General features: G+C 45.9%; 1 protein-coding gene and 1 long non-coding RNA gene across 2 annotated transcripts in view; one reads left to right on the top strand and one right to left on the bottom strand.

The window, feature by feature from the left end:
• Nucleotides 1-22875, top strand: part of LOC140527629 (uncharacterized) — a 46825-nt gene that overhangs the window by 9959 nt on the left and 13991 nt on the right. The gene's annotated exons all lie outside the window — the stretch shown is intronic.
• PLEKHO1 (pleckstrin homology domain containing O1) lies at nucleotides 8854-20132 on the bottom strand. Its single transcript, XM_072644689.1, has 6 exons — nucleotides 19871-20132; nucleotides 18938-19084; nucleotides 13093-13233; nucleotides 12162-12266; nucleotides 11712-11813; nucleotides 8854-9682 (listed from the first exon to the last, which is right to left on the bottom strand). Exons 1-6 carry the CDS (start codon nucleotides 19898-19900, stop codon nucleotides 8981-8983), a joined length of 1227 nt encoding a protein of 408 aa, XP_072500790.1. The 5' UTR covers nucleotides 19901-20132; the 3' UTR covers nucleotides 8854-8980.

The following is a 22875-nucleotide window of genomic DNA, read 5'->3' as shown; positions in this document are numbered from 1 at the left end:
AAGTCATTGAAAGTTATGAGGAGGACAAGATTAGGAGTGGGAGAAAAAATAGAATCATAGGAAGTTATGCTCAGATAAATGAATTTCAGAGTTTATGAACATGGAATGGCCAAGATTAAAGGTATGACCATCCCTGTGTGTAGCTAAGGTATTGTGTAGGAGTAGGTCATGGGAACTGAGTAGATCAAGAAATAGGAACTCAGATTATTTGAGGGACATCATTATTCTGAAGTCTCAATGTGAGGGCAAGAGATGAAGAGGAGAGTCAGACACTGAACTCACTGAGGAAGGAAGGAAGGAATGTCCTGGGGTCATTAAATAACCACCAGGTACTGGATTGGGCAATAAATTTGAATGGTGTGAACCCCAAAGGAGGAAGGTATTGGTATAAGTGATGATGGTATAAGGAGTATCTGGATTTGGCAGTAGAGAGCAAGGACCAGTTAAGGGGTATGAGTAGAAGTGCAGCCAGTACTGGAAAGAATGACCAAGGATGCTGCATAACCAGGGAGGAGCCTCCTCTCCATAAGCATTAGAAAAAAGAAGTGAGAATGGAAAAAAAAAATTAAGACAAAAGCAAATAGTAATTTTTGAGCAAGGTATTCCAGAAAGTATAGTAGAAGAGATTGGTAGATCTAGAGTGGAAGAGTGGGGGATGGGAGTAGGGTTATAGGAGTGAGAAAGTAGGCATTTGGGGATGGGGAAATGGGGTTTGTATTTCTGTGGTTGGGTGTTCAGAATTACTGGAATGCAGAGATTATAAGTGGGTGGAATTGTGCTGATAAATGAGGAATGAGTCTAGCAAGAGTATTGGTGGCTGGAGAGAAGTCTCTTGAGGGAGGCAGATGATTAGATTATTCAGGCTCCTCCCTTGAGGTCCATCCTTATAGCAGGTGGTGATTCTGTGTCCAAGTAGGCCTATCTTACAGTAGGAAGGAGCTGTCAGTTCAAGGTGGATCAGGTCAGGAGAGACCTCTGGAGAGCAGGAAAAGTGACTGGAACAAGGAGGACCTAGGGGAATGGCCTAGGTCCTGGCTGATGAATTGAAAGCCTCCCTAAGAAGTCTCTGGAGAGGGTCTAGGCAGTGGGTGTCCTAGATTGGGGCTGAAGTAGGGCTACTTGGGAAAGCCCTGGGGTGAAAACAGAAGGTAAGACTTGGGTGACCTGGATCCAGGGTCAAAGTAGGGCTCCCTGGGAAGTCTGTAGAAAGAAGATGAATGGCTATTTCAAGATTAACACAGGACTTCTTGAGAGAAGATTGAGGGCAGGAGGTGAGTGGCCTGGATACTCTGACACAGAACTCACTGGGAAGTTGCTGGAGCTAGGCAGACAGCTAGATTTGGATTGGTTGAGGCATATATTCTGCATATGTGTGTATGCTTCTTCTCCATTAGAATATAAGTTCCTTGAAGACAGGCACTATTTCACATTTGTCTTTGTGTCCAGGGCTTAGCACAGTGACCCGTGCTTAATGTCTATTGATTGGTTCTGCTTATTTAACTCTAGGACATAAGATATCAGTTCAAATAAGTCTCCTCATGTTTCTCTGAATTTCTCAGACTCTTGGTGGTGCTTTTTTGGTACTGCTCTAATTCATTCCATGTCTCTCTAGCTGAATAACTTTAAGCAATGTCCAGCATGCACCAGATTTGGACTGAGTTGCATCACTGAGGCTGGTCTGGTGTGGATTGGCTTTTATTTTGGTCTTCAATAGTTCACACGCAGGTAGCTCATTTAGGGCCACATAGAGTTAATTCTTGTACCTCTGAGTGCTCCCTTTGTCCATATCTCCTTTTTCTTCCTCCTGATTAACTAGACCAGTTCAGAGCAGCTGTTTAGGGACCTTTTCCTGCTAGTTGTGCAGTTCTAGGTATAACAGCCACTGTTCCTATCAATGTATATGAGATAGGGTGAGGGAGAGAACGGGATAGTGGAAAAGAGAAAATTAGGGAAATAGGAGGAACTATAATCTCTCTAATCCTTTAGGCCTCTTGCCTAAAGGTTCATTGAACTTCATAATGAGCACCTGTAATTTTTCTCTAGAGCTAGATGAATTTTAAATCTTTTGGTACAAAGTGCTTGGAAAGACTAAGCATATAGAGTCAAATCCTCCATGCTACTTACGTATTAAGTTTCCACATTCACAATGGCAAATTTCCTTTTGCCAGAAAGCTCTTGTTGGGAGTCAATTAGACTAGGAGCTCCTCGAGGGAAAAAACCATGTTTCTCCCAGTAGACAGAACTTTATGAAAGAAAGGATTCCTCCTTTCCTCACTGTATCACTGTGTAGTGCTGAGTCCCAGGGTTGTGTTCCCATGCTAATGTCTTCCAAAAGGAGACACCCAGCCCTTCTTTCCCCCATTTCATGATCAGGAAAGCTCATTGTTATCAAAATCGTCTTGTCCCAGCTGTACTTTTCCCATGTTTTGTTAGTGTTATTCAAATGTCAAAAACTGAATCTGGGGTGAAAGTCTGAAGACTTGAGGGGATTGGGAGGACAGAAAAAGGGGTCTGTAATCCTCTTCTATTGGCAGTTTTAAATCTACTTCCCAATTACTAAACAAAGCATCAGATTCACTCTCACTTCTCCTTTTCTAACTCTCCCTGACAAAGTCCAAAATGGTAGTGGGGCACTATGTCTGATCTGTTTTCTCCCGTCAAGCGTTGAGGGGAACCCAGGAAGAGAGAAACAAAAAGATAGGTAGCACAGGAGGACAGAGATTGAAATGATACCTCTTTCCACTTCATATTTCACAGTCCTTGGGTAGAGAGTATGTGTTCATACATAACTGGGTTCCCAATTCTTTCAACTTCAGATCATATCCTCTTTGGTCAGATAATAATAGCTAACATTTGTGCAGCATTTACTATGTGCCCAGCTCGTTGCTAAGTGCTTGTCTGCTGTCTCACTTGATCTTCACAGCAACCTTGTGAGGTAGGTGCTATTATGATCCTTATTTTACAGATGAGGAAACTGAGGCAAATAGATTTAAGTGACTTGCTCAGGGTCACACAGCTAGCCAGATTTGAACCTCAGATCCTCCTGACTCCAGATCCAGCACTCTATGATGCCGCCTAGCTACTAGATAATAGTGGGTTGGGATCTGACTAGGGATGGACAACCCTTCCCCCTCGACTTGGTCCTTTCCACGGTAGTCCCTGTTTTGTTCTCCCTACTCCCAAGCTGTTCTCTATTCATTGGTGTAGCAGGGGAATTCTTTTCATGTGCTGGTCCAGTTTCGTGTCCTTTTGCTTAGCAAAGTGTGCAAGGTAGCTGCACACAGATAGCATGTGGAGGCATTCAGAACTGTTTGAGTGCTCCCTCAGACACTTACTAGGTGTGACTCTGAGGAAGTAATTTAACCTTTGTCAGCCTTAGTTTCTTCATCTATAAAATGGGGATAATAATAATAACCTCATCAGGTGGTTATGAGGATCAAATGAGGTAATATATGTAAAATGCCCTGTAAACTACTATAATAAAATACTGTAATTGTAAATTATATATATTATATGAAAATACTATAATAAATGTGAGCTATCATTATTATTATTATTTGTTGTCCAGAAGGCTAGGCAAGAATGAGACAGGGGCTTCTGAGAGAATTTCTGAGATTATCATGTGGTTTCTGAGAAGTCCCTGATGCGTGGAATGACTTGATGAGTGAACTTCCTGCTCTTTCTCTGTCTCTTCAAGGAAGATGCTAAGGTGAGGAGGGTGAGGTGCGGATAAAGAGATGGAAATTCCTGAGCTAGGAGATGCCCAGAGACCATCCTCAACATACAGATCAAGTTCCCATGGCTGTTTGTTTTTCTCTAAGGTCACTTTTGGCTGTGAATAAGAAGTCCTAACCTGGATCCCTCCTAAGCCAACTTGGGCAGAGCTATAGTCACTGAGCTTGGAAAATGGCTAGGGTGGGAACGCAGGCACATCTGGATAGCAGCATACAGTCTTACCCAGTTCCCACCTATGTCCTCCTGTTGGGGATGCCATCTGTCTTCCAATTCACTCTCTCAGGTCCCTTGTTCTCTTTCATCTCTGCTTCAACGGGGCCCCCCCTCCCCATCTCAAAGATCCAACCTTCAAAGAAACATTGATGATTTCCACAGGGTAGGGGTGGAGGGGAGGTGTCTCTGGCTCCCTCTCATTTCCTGAGCACAGCAGAGCTGTGAGTTGCTCTAATGGACCTCCAGGGTCTCAGCTGCGCTAAGTTGGGTGATGGGTGGATATAGTTAGGCCTGTAATTAGTGCAGGGGAATCTAGGTCAGAGCAGTTGGAGTGTTGATCAAGGGGGTGCGGGTGGGGGTAGTGATGGGCAACAAATAGGTTCCCCAAGGGGTGGGGGTGGGGAAAAGGGAGGTTGCTGAACTGAGGAAATAGATGTGGTGAGACACACAGACACATATGGATTTGAGAATATGGTCACAGGGACAGACACACAGTTGTGTGTGTGTGTGTGTGTGTGTGTGTGTGTGTGTGTGTGTGTGTGTGTGTGTGTGTGTGTGTATGTGTGTGTGTGTGTTCCCGCATTCATTTGGGTTTCTTTCCAACTTCTCCATATATGGTGCTGCTCTAGAGCAGGCTGGGGATTGGCTGCTGTAGTTGGGAGACCGGGAGGTAGGAAGAGAGCAGAAAAACAGAAAAGGAGCAAAGCCAAGGCACCGAGGTAGAGACGCTGCCCATGCCAGGCACTGCTGCTGGGCAGTCTGTGCCTTGTGGAACTAGGCAGTGTCAGCTTCCTTTGGAGGTTTGGATGAGGGGACTCCCCCATGTTGGCTTTTGGAAGTGAAGAAAAGGGAAGGGACTAAAGAATCCTGCTGTTTTCTAGCTCCCTGGACTGCGGTGGTGTCCCAGCTTCAGCCTGAATAGGGAGAATGGGAGAAAGCCTTGAGCAACAGGGGAACTGATGAGGACAGAGCAGACTGAGAGGGGCAATTGGGAGATTTCTGATACCTTAAAGAACATCCAAATGACACAAAACAAGCTGCGCATGGGTTCTTCTACTTGATGAGAAAATAGCTCTGCTGCTACTCTTTTTAATAAGACAGACCAGAAGCACCCTCTAGCCTTCTGCTCGAGTCTCTTCTTCCATAGCCCACTCTCCAGGCTAGGAGGATGGAAGTAGAGGGTTACGGCCATGACTGCATCGTGAAGCTGGGGGTGATCCTCCTCTTTCTGTGGGTTTCCCTAAATATTGACAGCTAGTTCCTTGTCTTGGATTGCTTACTTTCCCCTATCTGGAGAACCCTGAAAGTGATCCTCCATCTCCCAGAATATTTTTGTGCAAAGATAAGATAGTAACTTTGTCATTGGCAAGATGGGAGTAAAGGCAGGGAAGACGTGTGTGTGTGTGTGTGTGTGTGTGTGTGTGTGTGTGTGTGTGTGTTTAAATATTTTCTGGAAAAATGGCTGTTAGCTCATAGACTCAGAATTTTAGATCTGGAAGACACCTTACAGATTGACACCCACCCTTTTTTTTAAACAGATGAACAAAGAAGAAATTTAAGAATTCCCAGTAAGACTGGCACCATGCCTCAGATCTCCTGTCTCCCCCTTTAGCAAATGGGCTTAGGATCTGATTCTCTCCAGCCTTCTTCATCTACATGCTCCTCTCTTCCTTCTTCCATCAATGCTGGCTGGTTAGATTCCTATGTAAACCACGTGACCACAAAAAACAAAGAATAATGGGGGAGGGGGGCTGCACCCTTTGATAGAAAGGGATGCCATACCCTAGGGGCAGCTAGATAACAGTGGGGCTGGTCCTGGAGTTGAGAAGACCTGAGTTCTAATTCACCCTCAGACACTTACTAGCTGTGTGACCCTGGACAAGTCACTTCACCCAGTTTGCCTCAGTTTCTTCATCTGTTAAATGAGCTGGAGAAGGAAATGGCAAACCACTCTAGTATCTCTGCCATGAAAACCCCAAATGGGGTCATGAAGAGTCAGATACAACTGAAACGACTGAACAATAACACCCTAGGGGTGGTGGGAATGGGAATGATGGAATTCCACTGCAGTGTAGGGAGAAAGAGGCTACAGCAGGGATGAGGAACCTTTGGGACAAATCCTCCAGATTTTTTCTGTGAAGTTTGGATTCAAAGGCCACACTTGAGGATCTAGAGGGCCACATGTGGTTCCCTACCCTTGGGCTAGGAGAATAAAGTATTCTTAAGCTTCAGTTTAATAAGCAGAACTGCCTGAGTTGTTGATCGAAAAACATGCCTGTAAAGGAAGATGATACTACTGAACTGCTAGCAGTAGGGCATAAACTTTGACTTCTTTCCTAGTAATGATGACAGACTGGTACTCACCCATCCACACAACTACAATTGTAAAATAGTCAACAAAGATTAAAAGGGCAGACACTCTAGCCTTGAAGCAGAGTGAAATAATTTAGGTTAAGCCAGGATTGAGCTTGTGAACTTGACCTCATTAGCACCATATGGTAACCGACTGAGCTAACAGGTCTAGGGACAACAGAGTATAGTTTTAAAAGATGAATTGTCCAGATTCAGCATTTTGCTAGGGAGTTGGAAACTCATTCTTGGGCGCCTGATTAATGTGTGAATAAAAAAGTATTTATTAAGTGCTTACTGTGTGCAAAGAAGTGGGGATATAAATTGAAAATTAAGATAGTCTGTTCTCCCCAGGAGCTCAGTCCTAATGGGAGAGACAATATGAGTAGAAGGTTCTAGCTGCAAATCAGATGGAAAGGTCTCTGGGCTTTAGAAAGTACCGTAGAGCTCAGTACCAAATACTTCCTTATTTCTCACTGGGGAGCCTACTTTTACTTTTCTCCCTTTTTCTCTTTGACTCCCCTTTCTTTAGTGTCTCCCCATCTCTCCAGTCCCCTGGGAACCAAGACAAAGTGGCATGTTTTAGGAATACATGTCATTCTTACTCTTTGTCTCTCCTCTTGCTACGTGGGAGTGACTAGGAAGAAAAAAAGGAGAAAAGGGGAAAATGTTGGTAAAATAAAATGAAAATAAAGTAAGATGGAAGATTAAGAAATAGAAAGAAAGTGTAGGTTGAATTCAGACTGTGGGTGGCCACAAAATGGTTGCTTCTGTTTGCTGGGCCAAGGGGTTTTGGAGGTCTTCTACCTTTAGCACCCCAGAATTGTATTTTCCTTTTCCAATATCCCAAAAGATCTTTGGCATGGGCTGTGGGGAAACCAGTCTTGAAATTTAAGCCTCTGTCCCTGTCAAAGTGAGTTAAATGCCCTTCAGAGAAGGTGCTTGCTAAAGGTCATGAGAGGGAATTTCCTGACTATGAAATGGAGAGATGACAGATTTAGTGGAAATGGAAGGGTTTCTTTCCTGATTGTGTTGGCAGGGGGCGGTGACATCAGGAGGAGAAATGGAATGAGCTTAGGTGCCAGCCTTGGGTTTGTTAGGTGGTAAAGGTTTATGTTCCTCCAAATACTACTTTTCTCTATCCTTTCCTGCCTCATCTCTAGATAGATTGGAGAGTGAGAGGGAGACTTGAAATGGGAATGGAGCTTTCTGTTTGGTTTGTCTTGATGGTCACGTCCTCTCAGATACTTCCATTTTCCTATACACAAACATTCCTCTTCCCTTCCAGCCCTTAGTCCTAGATTGAAGGGTTGAAGGGCCCCCTGCAGAATAGAACCCAGAGGCTAATAATGCAGAGGTCTATCTGTCTGTCAGTCTTTCTTCTTTTCTCTTCCTTCCTTCTTTTCTTCCTCCCTTCCTTCCTTCCTTCCTTCCTTTCTTTCTCCCAGAAAGGGCCAGTTTTAAACTCTCTTTCTCGAAATCACTGACATTTCTTTTCCCTCCCTTCCCCTCATCATTGTTGCAAATGGCAGAGGACAAGTAGTTTAAATTGTATAGGATCTCTCATAGACAAAGATTCATGGAGGCCTGGCACCTGTTGGTGGACCAAAGAGGTTTGAGTCAAGTGGTGTGTGTGTGTGTGTGTGTGTGTGTGTGTGTGTGTGTGTGTGTGTGTGTGTGTGTGTGTGTGTGTGTGTGTGTGCGTGCGTGCGCATGCATGCACATGTGAGCACATACACATGACTTCCTTTCCTGGTAGTGATTCTCTTTCAGAGACAGGGACAAGCAGTCTTAGGGGCAGACAGAGTAGGGGGAAGGCCCCAGAAAACTGGCCTGGCTAAAAGAGGAACATGAACATGTGTTTGGTTTTTCCCCTCTTTTTTACCCAGCATGCTCCACAATCAGGTTTCATTCTTAGATCAGTTCTCTCTTGGGGTCAGCTGTCCCTAGTTCCCCTGCTAGAGGAGCTTGTTCCCCTCTGAGAAGCAAAGACCATCTCTTCATGATTCCACTATAAGGAAGCATCATGTCTTTAAACTCATTTTCGGGTGGGGGGAAGTGAGAAGTAAACACCAAAATAAGAAATAAAGGAGAAAGAGAGGGAGCTCAGGAAGCAATGAGGGGCTGATGTTAGAACGATCATGTCTGATTCCACAAACTATCCTTCTTGCCCCGTTCTGAGCCTCCTCCCCTTTACCGATACCAAGGGGTGAAACAGATGGAAGTGGAACCCACTCCCCAGAGTCTGGACTTTCTGGCTAGCATGTCACCCTTTGGGGGCATAAAATGGTTATTCCCTCTATCCCCAGCCAGCTAGGATCTGAACCATAAACACATGGCCTCCGTGTTGGGGTAGGGGACTGTGGAGAGTCCAGTTCTCATTACTCCTCCCCACCTCTCTGATACTAGGGTCAGACAGCCATCTCTTCTCTCCTCTTTGGGTCCAGATCTTTACCATTCAGTAGAGGATACCTCTCCCTCAAATCTGAGTCTAGTCTATGGTTCCAGAGGGAAAGGGAGAGGGAACAAGGGTGGATTAGGCACCAGCAGGAGCCATGAGTTGTTGGGTTTTTTCTTTTTGGATCGTGGTAAATTAAAAAACAAAATAAAACAAAACAAGCGCTGTCCCAGTGTCTGCCCATCCCTCCCCCCAACATGTCCTAAGTCCCTCTTTCCTGCCCCCTCACATCAGGCTCTTCCGGTACTGGCTGTGTGGAGCAGTATGTCTGAGTTGGGAGTCTGGGCTCTGAAGGTCCATCTGTCTGTACAGGTCCCTCAGCTCCCTCACCTCCTGCAGTACTCTCTTTGCCTGGCTCCAGTTGGAGGATGCCTCCCCAAGCAGTCGTTCTGTCTCCAGCAGCAGCTGTTCTGACTCAGAGTCAGGGGGAGAACGTGGAGGGTCCTTGGCCTTTCGTTTCCCATCCCCCAGACCCTGCACCTCTGCCAGTAGCTCTTGTGTCTTCTCCAGTTTCTGTGCTACCAGGTCCTGGATCCGAGACAGCTGTCCAGGGTGAGGTGGGGTTGGGGTAGAGTGATCCTCGAGCTGCAGCAGGCCATGGGCTGGGGCAGCATCCCGCTGAGACAAGATTTCTTCCAAGGAAGCACACCGGGCTTTTTCTGAAGGTGTCTGCTTCTTGGGAGCCTGAGGAGTATAGGGGGCACCCTTCTCTGGCTTCTCCCAGGGCCGGGGAATGCTACGGCCCCGGTCCAAGGGAGTATGGATTTTGTCTGAGTCTGCCCGTCGCCGGCCTTCTGCCAGTTGGGCCATAGACTTGTCCAGGTCAACTCGGAAGCTCTCAGCACAAGAAGTGGGATCCTCAGGGGAGGGGTCCTCTTCCTGGATCAAGTCCAAGGTTAACATTCCATCAGAGGTAGAGGTTGAGGCCTGCATCAGGAAGTACAATGATCATGGTCATGAACAGAGATATTGGGAATGACTACCCAGGCAAATGTTACTCCTCCCTGGCTGATGTCTCCTCTAATTCAATTCTATGCAATGAGTATTTACTAGATGCCTACTTTGTGCTAGAGAATTAAAGAAAGGCAGGAAGCAGGCTCTGTCTTCAAGGTTCCTGGTAATTGTATGATGATAATTTACACTTGATTACTGGAATCTACATAAGGATTTTACATGTGGAAAGAGGCACGTGTCACTTTGCCCCAAGAAGTCAATGTAAGGTTTGGTTCTAAGAAGATATTCCATATCTCCTCATTCACATCCCTCTGGGGGTGGGGGTGGGAGGGCAGTGGTTACTGAGGCATCTGGTGGTATAGTGGATAGAGTGATGGACCTGGAGTTGGAAGACTTGAGTTCAAATGTGACCTCAGACTCTACTAGCTAAGTAAACTGTGCAAGTCACATATCTCCAACTACCTCAGTTTCCTCAATTGTAAAATGAGGATGCTAAAAGCACCTACCTCAAAAGGCTGTTGTGATGATCAAACGAAATTATATTTGCAAAAAGTGCTTAGCACGTTAGGGCTAAATGCTGTACACAACAGGTGCCATATAAATGCGTGCGTGTTCCCTTCCTCCTCCTAGCTTACATGACTTCCCGGCCACTATCCTGATCTCCCCAGTCTCATACTGCGACCTTAAAACAACAACCACCCAAAACAAAATGGCAATATTTAGACTACTGATCCCCCTTTGAAACGTGGACAAACATACAGCAGGTTAACAAACTTGTAAGAATACATTAATCGAGACATTTACGTAGTGCTATAGATATACACTATCTCATCTGAGTCTAACAACAACCTAGTGATAAGCCACTTAGTTGACATTTTCTCATATATTACCTCATGACATCTCTTGCAGTGGTTTTTAAAAAAATTCTTGTAGTATTATTTAAATTTCCATATTTCTCCTCTCTCTTTGACTTAGGGATCTTCTGTCTATAATCCTTCTTTCACAGAAATACCAAAGTGACATTCCTAAGGTACTAGACCAAGGATGGGGAACCTTTGGCTTGGAGGCCTTAATAGAAGGATTTGTTCTGTGAAGTTTGGATTCAGTAAATAAGCTGTACTTAAGGACCTACAGGGCCACACATGGCCTCGAGGGACCAGGTTCCCCATCCCTGTACTAGACTGATCATGTCATATACCTGCTCCTAGGATCTTACATAAACTTCTCTGGCATTCGAAGCCCTTCCCAATCTGGCTCCAACCTACCTTTCGCCTTTCTAGGATTTCTATTATTTCCTTACATATTCTCTTTAGTTCAGTTAAACTGGCCTTCTGCTATTTCTCATATACAGTATTTCATCTACCATCTTTGGGCCTAGATGCTATCTGTGCTCCATATCTGGAATACATTTCCTCTTTACCAAAATTCTGCCTCTTAGAATCAATCCCTGGTTTCCTTCAAAACTCAGCTCAGGTATTGCCTTCTATATTTTGCTTTCAAACCCTGCTGACCCTAGCTCCTAGTGCCTCCCTCCACAGATTTCCTTTATTTTATTTATACTTATATGTGACCAGGCTTTCTGCCCTGATAAAATTTAAGTTTCTTGAGCACCAGGACTTTTCTTTTTGTCTTTGTATTTCCAGCACTTAGCAGGAGTTTATTAAATGCCTGATGATTTGTTGACCTTTCAATTAGACAATGTTCCTTGAGGGTAAGGACTTTATGTATTATGGATTAAAATTTTTTGTATGTACTACAACCTAACACTTTCTAGGCAGGTGGTATATGCTAAGTATCTGAATATTTATTGTATTAAGGGTTAGGTAATGATGCACAAAACACTAAGGGAAACTAGAATGTTCTACGATGTACACTACCTGGCAAGGAGGATTATCACACCCTTATACAAAGATGTATCCTGGAGACATTTTATAAGATAAAATCTTGACTTGGATGGAAGAGGGGTCCCAATTAATATGGAAATTCTGATACTCTTACGTACCACAGCCATTAGGTGTCCTCGGGTTGGGGGACGTCGAGAGTGCTGGATCTTTGCTCGGTCTCGGGTGGGATGGGCAAGGAAGCTGTCCTCTTCAACGGTGACCTGAGGATGAGAAGACTTGTGTTCTGTCTCAGCTTCCCTGACAATACCTGCACTGGGGAACAGATCCCATGACCTGTCCCACAATACATCCCTTGGATTTCAGGATCTCCTAGTTTTTGAAAGAACCTCTAATCTAGCCCCTAAACTCTGGTCCTCAAATCCTAAAGTAGGAATAGAGGACCTGGATGAGAGAGAGCTGGGAAGGGGATAGGGGGATGTAAGCATGAGTTTGAGAGAGAGGGAGGGAGTTGGAGGGGAGCAGGTCAATGGGGCCAGTTAGTTAATTCGGCTTTCCTCTTGGTGCTAGCTAGACCTGCCCATCTCCACACTGATCCCAACCTCACCAACCTCATCCAGGATTCGGTTCTTGGCTCGGGTGATGGCAGAACTGAGGGCGTTAATCCAAGACTCCTTCTCCTCTGGACTCACTGCCAGGAAGATCAGGTTGGGTGCCTGGTTGGGGGTGGGGGGGGTGAAGATTTTTGTTATAACCTGGGGATTACAATTAATACCACTACCCCTGAGGGTACCTTGGAGACTAATAGTGAAAACACTAAGATTTCTTATCTGTTTTGGCCCCACCTTTTCCAGGAGGGAGATTCTATTTCTGTCATCATCCCTTCTCTTCCCCCTTCCCACAAACCCACACCACCTCTTTAGGGATGCCACTATGTCCACTCTACAAAACCGCCCAACTGGGTACTCTGTCTTAGAAGTGATCATGAACTGAAAGGGGAAACATATTTTGTATAGGATAGTCTTGGGGTCTGCTATACTGGCCCCTAAGCTCAAATGAAGTATGGATGTGAAGGAGAGAATATTGACAGGGACATGGTGATTATGGGGCTGGTGAAGAGAAGGCTGGTGGTTGGGGGCAGTGAAGGACAGGCAAAACAAAACAAAAAAATCTTTACATGTATGAAGGGACATTTTCCAGGAAATGGGAGTAGCTGCTACAAAAGGAAATAGGCCTAGGCTACAATTTGCCTCTTAGGGACAATGTAAGCATTCACTCCCAAAGAAGTAAAGGGGCTTTCTTTTCTGGGCAAATTTAAGAAAATAGGATGGGCAGAGGAGAGGAGCCTGAGGGCCTGGGAGAGATTGAGGGATGAATACTTTTCAAGAAAAGGTCAAAGTTGATGGGGAGCCTGGGGACTCTAGACTTGGGAAGTAAGAGAAGTCACTGAGAGAAACAGGGAGCATGTGTGTGGGAGAGATCTTCTCAACAGCGCTGTGTACAATGTGCGTCCAGGGGGCCAAGGCAGGAGGGAGGACATACCATGTTCCCAGGCTGTTTGGAGTGTGCCAGGGTAAACTTGCTGTGGTTCTTCTTGCTCCGGCTCTTGGATTTCCGAAGCTCCTCGCATTTCTCATAGTCGCTCAGGTCAAATACTTCCTGGACATTTTTCTCATCTTTTATCTGGGGGGGCGGGGGGCGGGGTGAATTGGCGGGGTGGGGGGAGATAAGAATTATTTGGCCCTTTCCCCTATTAACTCATTGGTTCAAACCAGCCCAGGGAGAGAAAAAAACCAAAACCAAAAACAACCAAGTCTGGGGTGGCTGCATGTCAGGAGGCTCTGAGAAGCTACCACAGAGAGGGGAGGAATTGGGAGGGCTCATTGGTTAACTCCTAGATAGAGGATTTGTTCACAAGCATCCTATTCCCCCATTCTTTTCCACCAGGACAGAGACCACATTTTCTCAATCCCACTCTTCTCTTCTTCTCCCTTGTCCTGTAGGGGACATGGCTGAAGTGGCTAAGTTCATTCCCTTACCTTGGAGAAGGCAGGGACAGCCTCAGATCTCTAGAAGCTCCCAAATCAAACTCTCTTAACCTTTCTTCCCAGGTTCATTTTAAAAACTTTCTCTTAGGATCCTCTCATATCCTTTCCCAGAGTGTCCCCTACTGTTTTCTGAAGTTGGGGGACCTGGAACTGGCTCTTGGGTTCATTTGGGTCTGATTAGGTCAGAGGCCAGCAAAAATAATCTTAATCAATTCTCCAAATGTATTCGTCCATGATCTTAGAAGGAAGGAGGCAAGAAAGGCTAAGGAGGATTCACCTGTAACCTCCCTCTATAGACAGACTTACTGTGGGTGCCCCTGGCTCTGCCCCTACTCAGCCCCCACCTTTACTATACCTTTTTATAAAGAGACTCATCTGCCTCTTGTATTTCAGGCGTCAGATTGCCATAGCAACAGAGACTCACTCCCTGTACTGCAAAGTTTCCTCAGTATAGTTAAAAACTATACTTCCCCTCTTCTCAATCTCAGGCTCCCCTTAAGGTCCTCTGTCAATTCAACCTAGATTCATTGAGTCTGTACAATCATCTAAGAATAACGATAACACTAATGACAGCTAACGTGAATACACTTTCCAGCCTACAGAGTGTTTTCCTTACAACAACACTGTGACCTGGTATTGCAAGCACTATTAGCCCTATGTTACAGACAAGAAGACTGAGCTCTTTAGAGGTTAGGTGACTTGCTAAATCAAGGTCATTGGCTAGGAAGCAGTAAATCCCAGGCCTTCTGGAGCAAGCCCAGTGCTTCTTGGAATGAACTCCCCTTCCAGCTCTTCTGGAACTGCCTTTGCCTGACAGGTACTTCTAGAGACACAAGGCTCTTCTAAAGAAAACATTCCACAATCTCCTTGTACCACCCACCCCATTTTGAGAATTGAAGATTCCTTATTGTTGAGAAGTTATCCCTTGTATCTAATCTTAATTCTTCCTAAATCTCCTTCTAAGAATCCGCCCTTATTCTCATGGTCTTCTCCGATCACAACAAATGAGACTTCGTTAACCTTTCTCCCCACGTTCATTTTTTAAACTGTCCCTTAGGATCCTCTCATATCCCTTTCTGGAGCATCCCCCTTTGTCTTCTGAAGCAGGGGGACAAGAACTAGCTTTTGGGTTCATTTGGGTCTGATTAGGACAGAGGACAGAGAAAGCAGTCTTACTCAATTCTCCCAATGAATTAGTCCACAAGCGTGGGCCTGTGCTTAAGAGCTTTAGAGGAAGTCAGGGGGTCTATAATGGGTGTATAGTTGGGAAGAAGGTGGCCTCTATTACTGTTTCCCCACTAGGTGGGAGGCCTGGTATGAGGGGTACCTTTGAGGATAAGCAGGCTATAGTTTCTGGAAGAGAAATAGCTAGGATGAAAGAAACACAAACCAATCTCCACGTGTGTCTCCTAGTGCTGGCCTTGTTATAGATAAACACACAACTGCATGTAGCTACAAGTCTCCCAAGACCCCCTGGGATACAGCCCCATGCACAGCAGAGTCCCCTGGTCAGAGATAACAAAATGAACATACTCAGATACAGAATCCTGAGTCACATATGTTTTAGAATTACAAGCCTGGCACTTCAGAGGCTACTTTGCCCCTCCTCCTGCTTCCAAATAAAACTCTTGGCACCATCTCAGATAAATGCAGGTTTCTCTACCAGTCCCTAAGCCCTAATCTCCAATTCCACTCTGCACTGTCTACCTATCTTTTGGAATCAAGAACTGCTTTATAGTACTGAGCACTATAACAAAAAATTCATCCTTCCACCCTACCGGCTCCAATCTGGTGTATTATATCTACTTGGATTTTTTTCATGGTTGGGGTCTCCCAGACCTCTCCTCTTCTTATCTCCTTAGACTTTTTGGGGAGGAGAAAGGAACCAAAGACTCTGAAGCCACATTGGCAGAGGTGTGGCCGGACCCTGGCAAGGGGCTCCTAAGTCAAGAACAATTCCCAGAAACATGGGGCAGGGACATACAATGATGTGTCACTTCTCTTCCCCCTCCTTTCCCAGAGTTGAGAATATCAACAGAGACCAGAAGTTATGGAGAGGAAGGCAATGGGTGTGTGTAAGGGAAGGGGCATAAGGGTGGGTGGTTTATTCTTCTTTCCCCAGAAGAGGGGAGTGGGTTCACTTATAATCAGAACTGAGAACTTAGAAGAGGCCATAGGAAAAAGGGAAAATTGAGATGGATATTAGGTAAGATGGGGAAAAAAACAGACAGAAGTGGTATAAGAGTGCATATTCCAAGGGGTCAGGGTCAGGGAGTCCAGATTTCAGTTTCCTTCCTGCATTTTATTATGGGTTTTTTTTCCCCATCAAAATAATCTCTAAAAGCCACCCACAGAATTACTTATCTTTTGAAATTGCTGCATCCCTTTCTTTGCCTCTGTGTCCCAGGTCTACAAAGGCATAGGTGTACATAAAAAAAGACATGCCCTGACCCCCTTGCTCTAGCTATTCCAAAGTCTTCCTGAGGGAGATTTCTATTCCTGCAATGTCAGTACCACTTATTTGAAGACCCTCAGATCCTTCTGGAAAATGAGACCTTAGTCTCAGGACTTAGAAAACCTCTCAAGAACACAGATAGGCTGCTTTGGGGCAGGGCACTTGTGGGAGCTCAGATCACCCCTAAAGAAACTCTCTTGGCATCAGAGGGTCCCTTCCCTCCTGGGGTTGCCTGTCTGTTCTGTGGTCCCCAGGTCTGAAAGGTAATTGGAGGAGAAGGACAAATATGGGAAATTTACTAGGAGTGGTAGGTATAAAGACAAAGACATTCTTGAATCATCATTATCATCACCATGACTTGCATTTATATAGCACTTTACATATGTTAACTGTTGATCTTGTATGAAACAACTTATAAATGATCTAAAATACAATATACAGTGTGTCACAAAAGTCTTAGTGCAGTTTTAGGTTAAATTTGTCACTAAAATGAAAGTTTGCATCACTAAGATTAAAGTTTAAAACTTCACTAGGATGTCCACCCCTTAACCTGCCCTTTAAATTTACATTTATCATTCTCAGTCCTCAAGACTCAGTCCTGTCATTGCTTACGTACTTCGGGGGAAAGGGCTACTTTGGCCTGAGATGACACCATGATCACCAGTTGGGGTACTAGGGAGAAGTTGTGAGGGAAGTGTGGGAACTTTCATGCCCTTCTCTATGGGAAAGATGAAATCTGGATCCCTGTTAGGAGCCCCTAAAACTTAGGCTGATTTCTGCAAAGAAAATGCCTCACAAGAAGAGAAAGCCATTGACCAATTTGTTTCCCTGATCACCTAATGCCTTCTTCTACTGTAATCATTTCTTTTGGAGGAGCAGAACCACACTTTGCATCCCTTCTTTTAAATAACCTCTCCCATAACTAGCCAGATGCTGCTGATTCATAGAACACCAGACATCTCCGCTTGAGGTCATTCCATCCCTCCCTCTGCCTCCACACTCCAACCTTCCTCTCCTACAGGCAAGGGTCGGTCACGCTGACCCTCTCCATGACTACTCCCTTACTAAAACACCAACAAGAAAGGGATGCCCTGTTTCCTTTTGTTCCTTCCTATTCACTCCTCCCCCTCACCATACTTGTGTTTCCCCTCGTGATGTGATGTGACGTGTGGGAAGTCCTCCCTGACTGTTCTCTGACGTTTCCTGCCATTATGAAGTTCAGGGAAAACAGATGATACACTTTGACACTTGTTCAGGAAAATCAGAAAACTGTGGAGAAATTCCTCTGTGGCACTGAAGGGGTATTTTCCTGTCAAACTCCCTAAAAACAAATCAGCCTGCTTCCTTTTTCTTCCTCTTCTCTGGTCCCAGACTTTCTCCAGTATTCAGATAAAGACCCAGACCCCACACAATTTGGACAATTGAGGTTTCCCTCTTAAAGAGAGATTTTGAGGGTAGAAGGTTTCCAGGTCTTTCCTACTTTGCTACAACCTTGATTGCTCCTGTGCCTTTAGTTTTTAGTCTTGGCCAGAAAGTGTATGAATACCATAAAAGGATGTATTTGGCCAAGCACAATCTTGAGAATAAGAAAAGCTGTTCCTTAAAGCAGGGGACTCTGGGAAGTCAGAATTCAAGGAGGACTTCCCTCAGTCAGTGCTGAGTAGGGAGACAAGGGAAGCAGAGGAGGCAAAGGAAAGTCCAGGAAGAGTCTTCCAGCTGTGTGACACAGAGGTAGTAAAGGAGATGAAATGACTTCTGGCCAGGGGCTCAGTTTAGATTTCTTATTACTATATAAACTAAGTTCCGTCTGTAAGTCATCTTTTTTTGTTTGTTTGTTTTTTCTGGTTTGAGGCACAGTCCTTTTCTTCCGTCCAAGGAAACACACAGAAAGGAGTGGGGGAGATGGTAAGGGAATGTAGTGTCCACGGTCTATGACCAGGACCTGGGTATCCTCAACCAACATGAGCTGAAGTTTCTAGTTTAACAACAGAACTGGAGCTAACTGGGGAAAAGACAAAGACTGCTGGTTGCATTTCCCCCCTATGGTTTCCTAGGGAGGCAAAAAAGGGGATAAGAAACGCTTTCTCTGGTGCCCAACTGACTTGGAAGTTTTTTCTGTCCCTTTTATTTTCCTGGGAGGCAAAGGAGGGAAAAGAGCATAATGGACACATAATAAGAACTTAATAAATGTTTGTTAAGTTGAATGGCAACAAACAGACTCCCCCAGCACTCACAAACCTTTATGCTCTAGCCCAGGTCACTGTTGAACTGACTTTCGCATATCCCAGGGATCTTGGGCCCTATGTGTGTGTGGTATTATTCTATCTCCCTTATGATTCAGGGCAGCCGAGCTGTTGATATGATCAATGTATGGTCTAGCTAGAAACAGGAAAAGGGAGGGAGGTTGGCTTGGGGCTGGGGGTTGGGGGGGGTGGACTGAGCAGAATGTTTTAGCAGCAGCAGGGGAAACAATTCTGTCTGCAGATGGAGGCTGCAGACAAGACTGGGGGTGGGGTAGGAGGGGACATTGGGGGAAGGGCTCCCCATTTATCAGAAGGGTGTTTTTTTTTTTAAATCTTGGGATAAAATCACCATTGCAATCAGAAAAATGTATGCAAAGAAAAAACCCCCAACTAGGATTCAGACTCGATGTCTGCCACCCAGCTCGGGGCAATATCTCAGCGAAGGTCAACCTTGTCATCGGACAAGGTGTGGTGGAGGATAGACAGTCTGCTCCCTCAACTGGCTTTGGGAATACTAAATATGGTTTATGGGGGTGGGGTGGGGGTGGGGAGGTAGAAGTGAGTGGATGTAAAAGGCGGATGTAGAGAATGAGGGAATGTGGAGAGGAGAGCCGGGGTGGTTGAAGGCAAGGGGATCCTACCTCCTTCTCAGAGATGTAGAGCTGGTCCCCTTTCAACACCACGTAGCGGTTTTTCCAGATCTCCCTAAAAATCCCTTTCCCACAGAATTTCCGCACCCAGCCGACCTTTTCAGGCAGTGCGGACTGATGGTTTCCATCCTGGGGCCCCTGCCGCAGGGGGTGGGGGGTGGGGAAGATGAGAAGCACATTATTAAGTGTTATTTTTTTTCTTTCTCCCACTCTCCTCTAGCTGCCTCCCTCCCCGCCTTCTTGATCCCCCTAGGGGCTGGAGAGACTGGGGGAAGCCAGTGAGGTTCCCGCGGGTCCTCACTCTTGGCAGTCGGTCCGCTTTCCCATCATGACCTCCCTCAGCCTGAGATAAACAGCTGAAACAACCCAGGGGAGGTGATGGAGAGGCTGGGAGCTCAGGCCTTGGGGAGGGAGAGGGTGTGAAAAGTGGGGACCGGCGACTCTCTCCCACAGTCCTTCTCCCCCTTTCCCGCCCCCGCCCCCATTTCCCCCTTTCCAAAGCCGCTGGGGCTAATGGCATTTTATTCTATCTTCATTGTCTTTTTCCCCTTTCTCCACCGCAGAGCACGATGCAAACTGCTGCTAGTTTCCCAGTGGAGAGGAGGTGGGGGTAGAGGAGGGGCAAGTGCTGCCCGCCTCGGCCAGCCTCCCCCCAGCAGAAAGCACCCCCAGACACTGAAGGTTCTTGCTAGCAACTAGGGTGACAGGCTCAGGATCCGGGGGAGGTAACTGCATCCCATGGATTGAATGAATGTAAAATCTTCAGACCGGGATGGCCAAGGAGGAACGGGGGGGCAGGGGAAGGGGACTCTGCGCTCCCAAGGTCCCTGCTCCCCCCCAAAACAGGCCGGAACCCCGGAAGGAGATGGAGGGGGTCCTGGTAGGAGAAAGTCAACTGAACGAGAGGAAGCCAGAGACACTCACCCTCTTGGCGGAATTGTTCTTCTTCATCATCCCGGGTGGGCTCGGGCGGAGGGGAGGGGGTGGGGGGCCGGCCCGGGGTCCCGGTGGCGGAGGCCGGTTTGATGTGGCTCGCTCCAAGGGGGAGGGTGTTGGAGATGCCCCGGGCGCCGCCTCCGCCTCCTCCTCCTCCTCCTCCTCCTCCTCCTCCTCCTCCCTCTTCTAGGCTCTCCCAGTCTCCCTTCTTTGTAGCTCCGGTTACACTAAGGGCCAGCCTCCCTCGCTCTCGCACTGTCACACACACGCAGGCCTGCCCCCCCTCGGCTCCCTCTATCCCGCCCCCCGCACACCTCCCATCCCGATCCCAGCGCTCAGGGGCTGCTCTCTGCTTCGACCCGGCTCCCTCTGGGCTCCCCAGCCCGCTCCCGGCCGCTCCATCCACAGTTGCCCGCCCGGGCCCCGCTGACGTCGCGAGTTCAGAATAAAGGGCGAATCGCGGAGGCCGACCTACTGTGCAGCTTCCCCCTCCCTCCTTTGTTTCTGACTCACCAGGGGTAAAGAGAAGAAGCGAGATCGAGACAGAGACGCAGAAGAGAACCACAGAGAGGGCCGAGGGAGGGGGACCAGGCACACAGACAGACAGACACACTCAGTGAGAGGTGGAGCCAGAGAGACTGCTAGGCTCAGCAGGACCGACAACCGAGCCGAGGAGGGGAGCCCTAGAAACTGAGAGAGTCCCAGGGGCAGGGGGCGCAGCCGGAGATCAGCGGATCCAGGCAGGGTTAAAGAGATTCAGATTTTTAAGAATTGGTATCTGGGAGTTTCTTTTACCGGTGGAAGACTTGACATTTGTCCGTTTTGGACTTTCCCTCCAAACAAGGAAACGTGGGGGGCAGGAGAGTTGTAGGAGAAGAGAAGGTGGTAGAGAAAGTGATCTAAGGAGTTTAGGTATTATGGAAAAGTTTTCTGCCTTTTCTCTTCCAGGGGAAGACTGTGGGGTGGGGAAGGGCAGCAAAAGGGGGAGGGAGGGACTGAGGAGAGGGAGTAAGTTCTGATTGGGGAAAACCCTGCAGCTAGCCCAACTGTAGGAGAGCCTGTGGTTCTGAACCTACAGCCTCAGTGTCCTCAGCCAGTCGCTAGAGGAGAGAGGACTGGGAGTGCGCCAGTCTCCCTTCGGTTCGTAGGTCCACTCACCAGGTGGCTTTGGACAAGGCTCTTTTCATCCACTCCTACAATCTGCCTAACTGTAAAGTGGAGAGAATAGTGTCTTCTCTACTTTCAGGGATGTTATGAGGATAAAGTGAGATTAGAAATGACAGCTCTTTGAAAATTAAAATACTGTAAAAATGAAAGGAAAAATTGAGAAAGAAGGGCTGGTCAAGAAGGGAGAGGTGAGGATCATAGATGCATAGTACCTGTGCTCATGCATTGACAGGCTCTAGATTAGAGGAAGCCCCCCACCCCCACCCTGGAAGGATTTGTTAGAGGACATGGACATGGGATGAGAAGACAAGTGTGCGTGTTCTCACATTAATGAGATCCTTGATCCATCAAATTATTGTTAAGATTCCAACTAGTGGGTGGGAGAGTGTCATTTCTCCCCCTGAATTCACTTAGGAGTGGGGACAAGGGTTAGGGGATGTCCTACTTAGAAGCAGATAATAAACTTGATGAGTGTTTCCCAGTTTTTCCAGTGTTCCTGACATGCCTATAAATTTTGTGGCAAAGACCAGGGAGAAGTCTGCCTCTCTACTATCCATATACCTTCCCACACTGCACACCCCAGTCATGTTAAACAATAATGATGGCAATTCCTTACATTTATATGGAACTTTATGGTATCCAATAATTATTTTTATTGTATCTGCAGAATCGCTCATAGAGCAGGTGATATCTCATTTGACAGATCAAGAAATAGGCTGAGAGGTTGTGATTTTTCTAGTCTCTGAATTTTTCTAGTTTTAGTGTCTGAACTAGGACTAGAATCTCTCCCCCTCCCTCCCTCCCTCCCTCTCCCCACCTCTGTCTGTCTCTCTCTTTGTCTCTGTGTCTCTCTCTCACACACACACACATACACACACAATATATCCTTCTTGCTTTGGCTGCCTTGGATACCCATAACCCCTGTCTTCTAACACACTTGTCAAAGCAAGCAGAGAAGAATGAGGAATCTCAGGCTATTTTGATATGACATTAATCAATCAACAAGTTTAAGGATCTGCTGTGTGTTAGGCACTCAGGGAAGGAGAACAAGCATTTTTGGAGTGCCTACTATGTGTCAGGCGCTTTACATATAGTATCTCATTTGATCCTCACAACAACTCTGGGGTACAGGTGCTATTGTTATCCCCATTATACAGCTGAGCAAACAGATTAAGTGACTTGCCCAGGGTCACACAACTAACTAAACCTGAGGCCAAATTTGAATTCAGGTCTTTTTAACTTCAGACTCAGTGCTCTGTCCGTTGTTCTGCTTAGCTACCTCTCATCAGGATACAAAGATGCCTATATTTTATGAAGAAAATAACATACACACATGCAAGTAAATACAAAATAATTTGGAGGGGCACTACTGCATCTTTTATCTCTTTTCTTTTTATTATGAACTTAAATGTTAACAAATATTTAAACATACTAAGAATAGGAAAGAAAATTACATATAAAATAGAACGTTTTAATGTTTCTTTCCTTCTTTCCCTCCTCCATCTCTCTTTTTTAAAATTAAATTTTATTTTATTTTCAATCAGAACTCTCCACCTATCTCCCTTTCTCTTCCCCTCCCATTAAGAAGACAAGAAAAATAAAATTTGGAACAAACATAGTCAAGCAAAACAAATTCCTATATTGGTCATGTCTGGGAAAAACTATCTCAATCTACTCTCTGAATCTATCATCTTTTTATCAGTATGTGGGTAGTATGTTTTATCATAAGTCCTCTGGAATTGTGGTTGGACATTGAGTTGGTTAGAATTTCCAAGTCTTTCAAAGTTGTTTTTCTTTACAATATTGTTATAGTATAAATTGTTCTC

The sequence above is a fragment of the Notamacropus eugenii genome, chromosome 2, assembly GCF_028372415.1.
Source record: "Notamacropus eugenii isolate mMacEug1 chromosome 2, mMacEug1.pri_v2, whole genome shotgun sequence".
Classification (NCBI taxonomy): domain Eukaryota; kingdom Metazoa; phylum Chordata; class Mammalia; order Diprotodontia; family Macropodidae; genus Notamacropus; species Notamacropus eugenii.
The sequence above is the reverse complement of the archived record's forward strand: the minus strand, read 5'-3'. Positions and strand labels throughout refer to the sequence as shown.

Bases quoted from the DNA above. Each gene is read 5' to 3' on its own strand.
- PLEKHO1 (XM_072644689.1), bottom strand. From the start codon at position 19,900: ATGATGAAGAAGAACAATTCCGCCAAGAGG. The intron at 19,085-19,870 runs GTGAGTGTCTCT...CCCCTGCGGCAG, and splicing joins AGAACAATTCCGCCAAGAGG to GGGCCCCAGGATGGAAACCA. The intron at 12,267-13,092 runs GTATGTCCTCCC...ACCCCCAACCAG, and splicing joins CCAAACAGCCTGGGAACATG to GCACCCAACCTGATCTTCCT.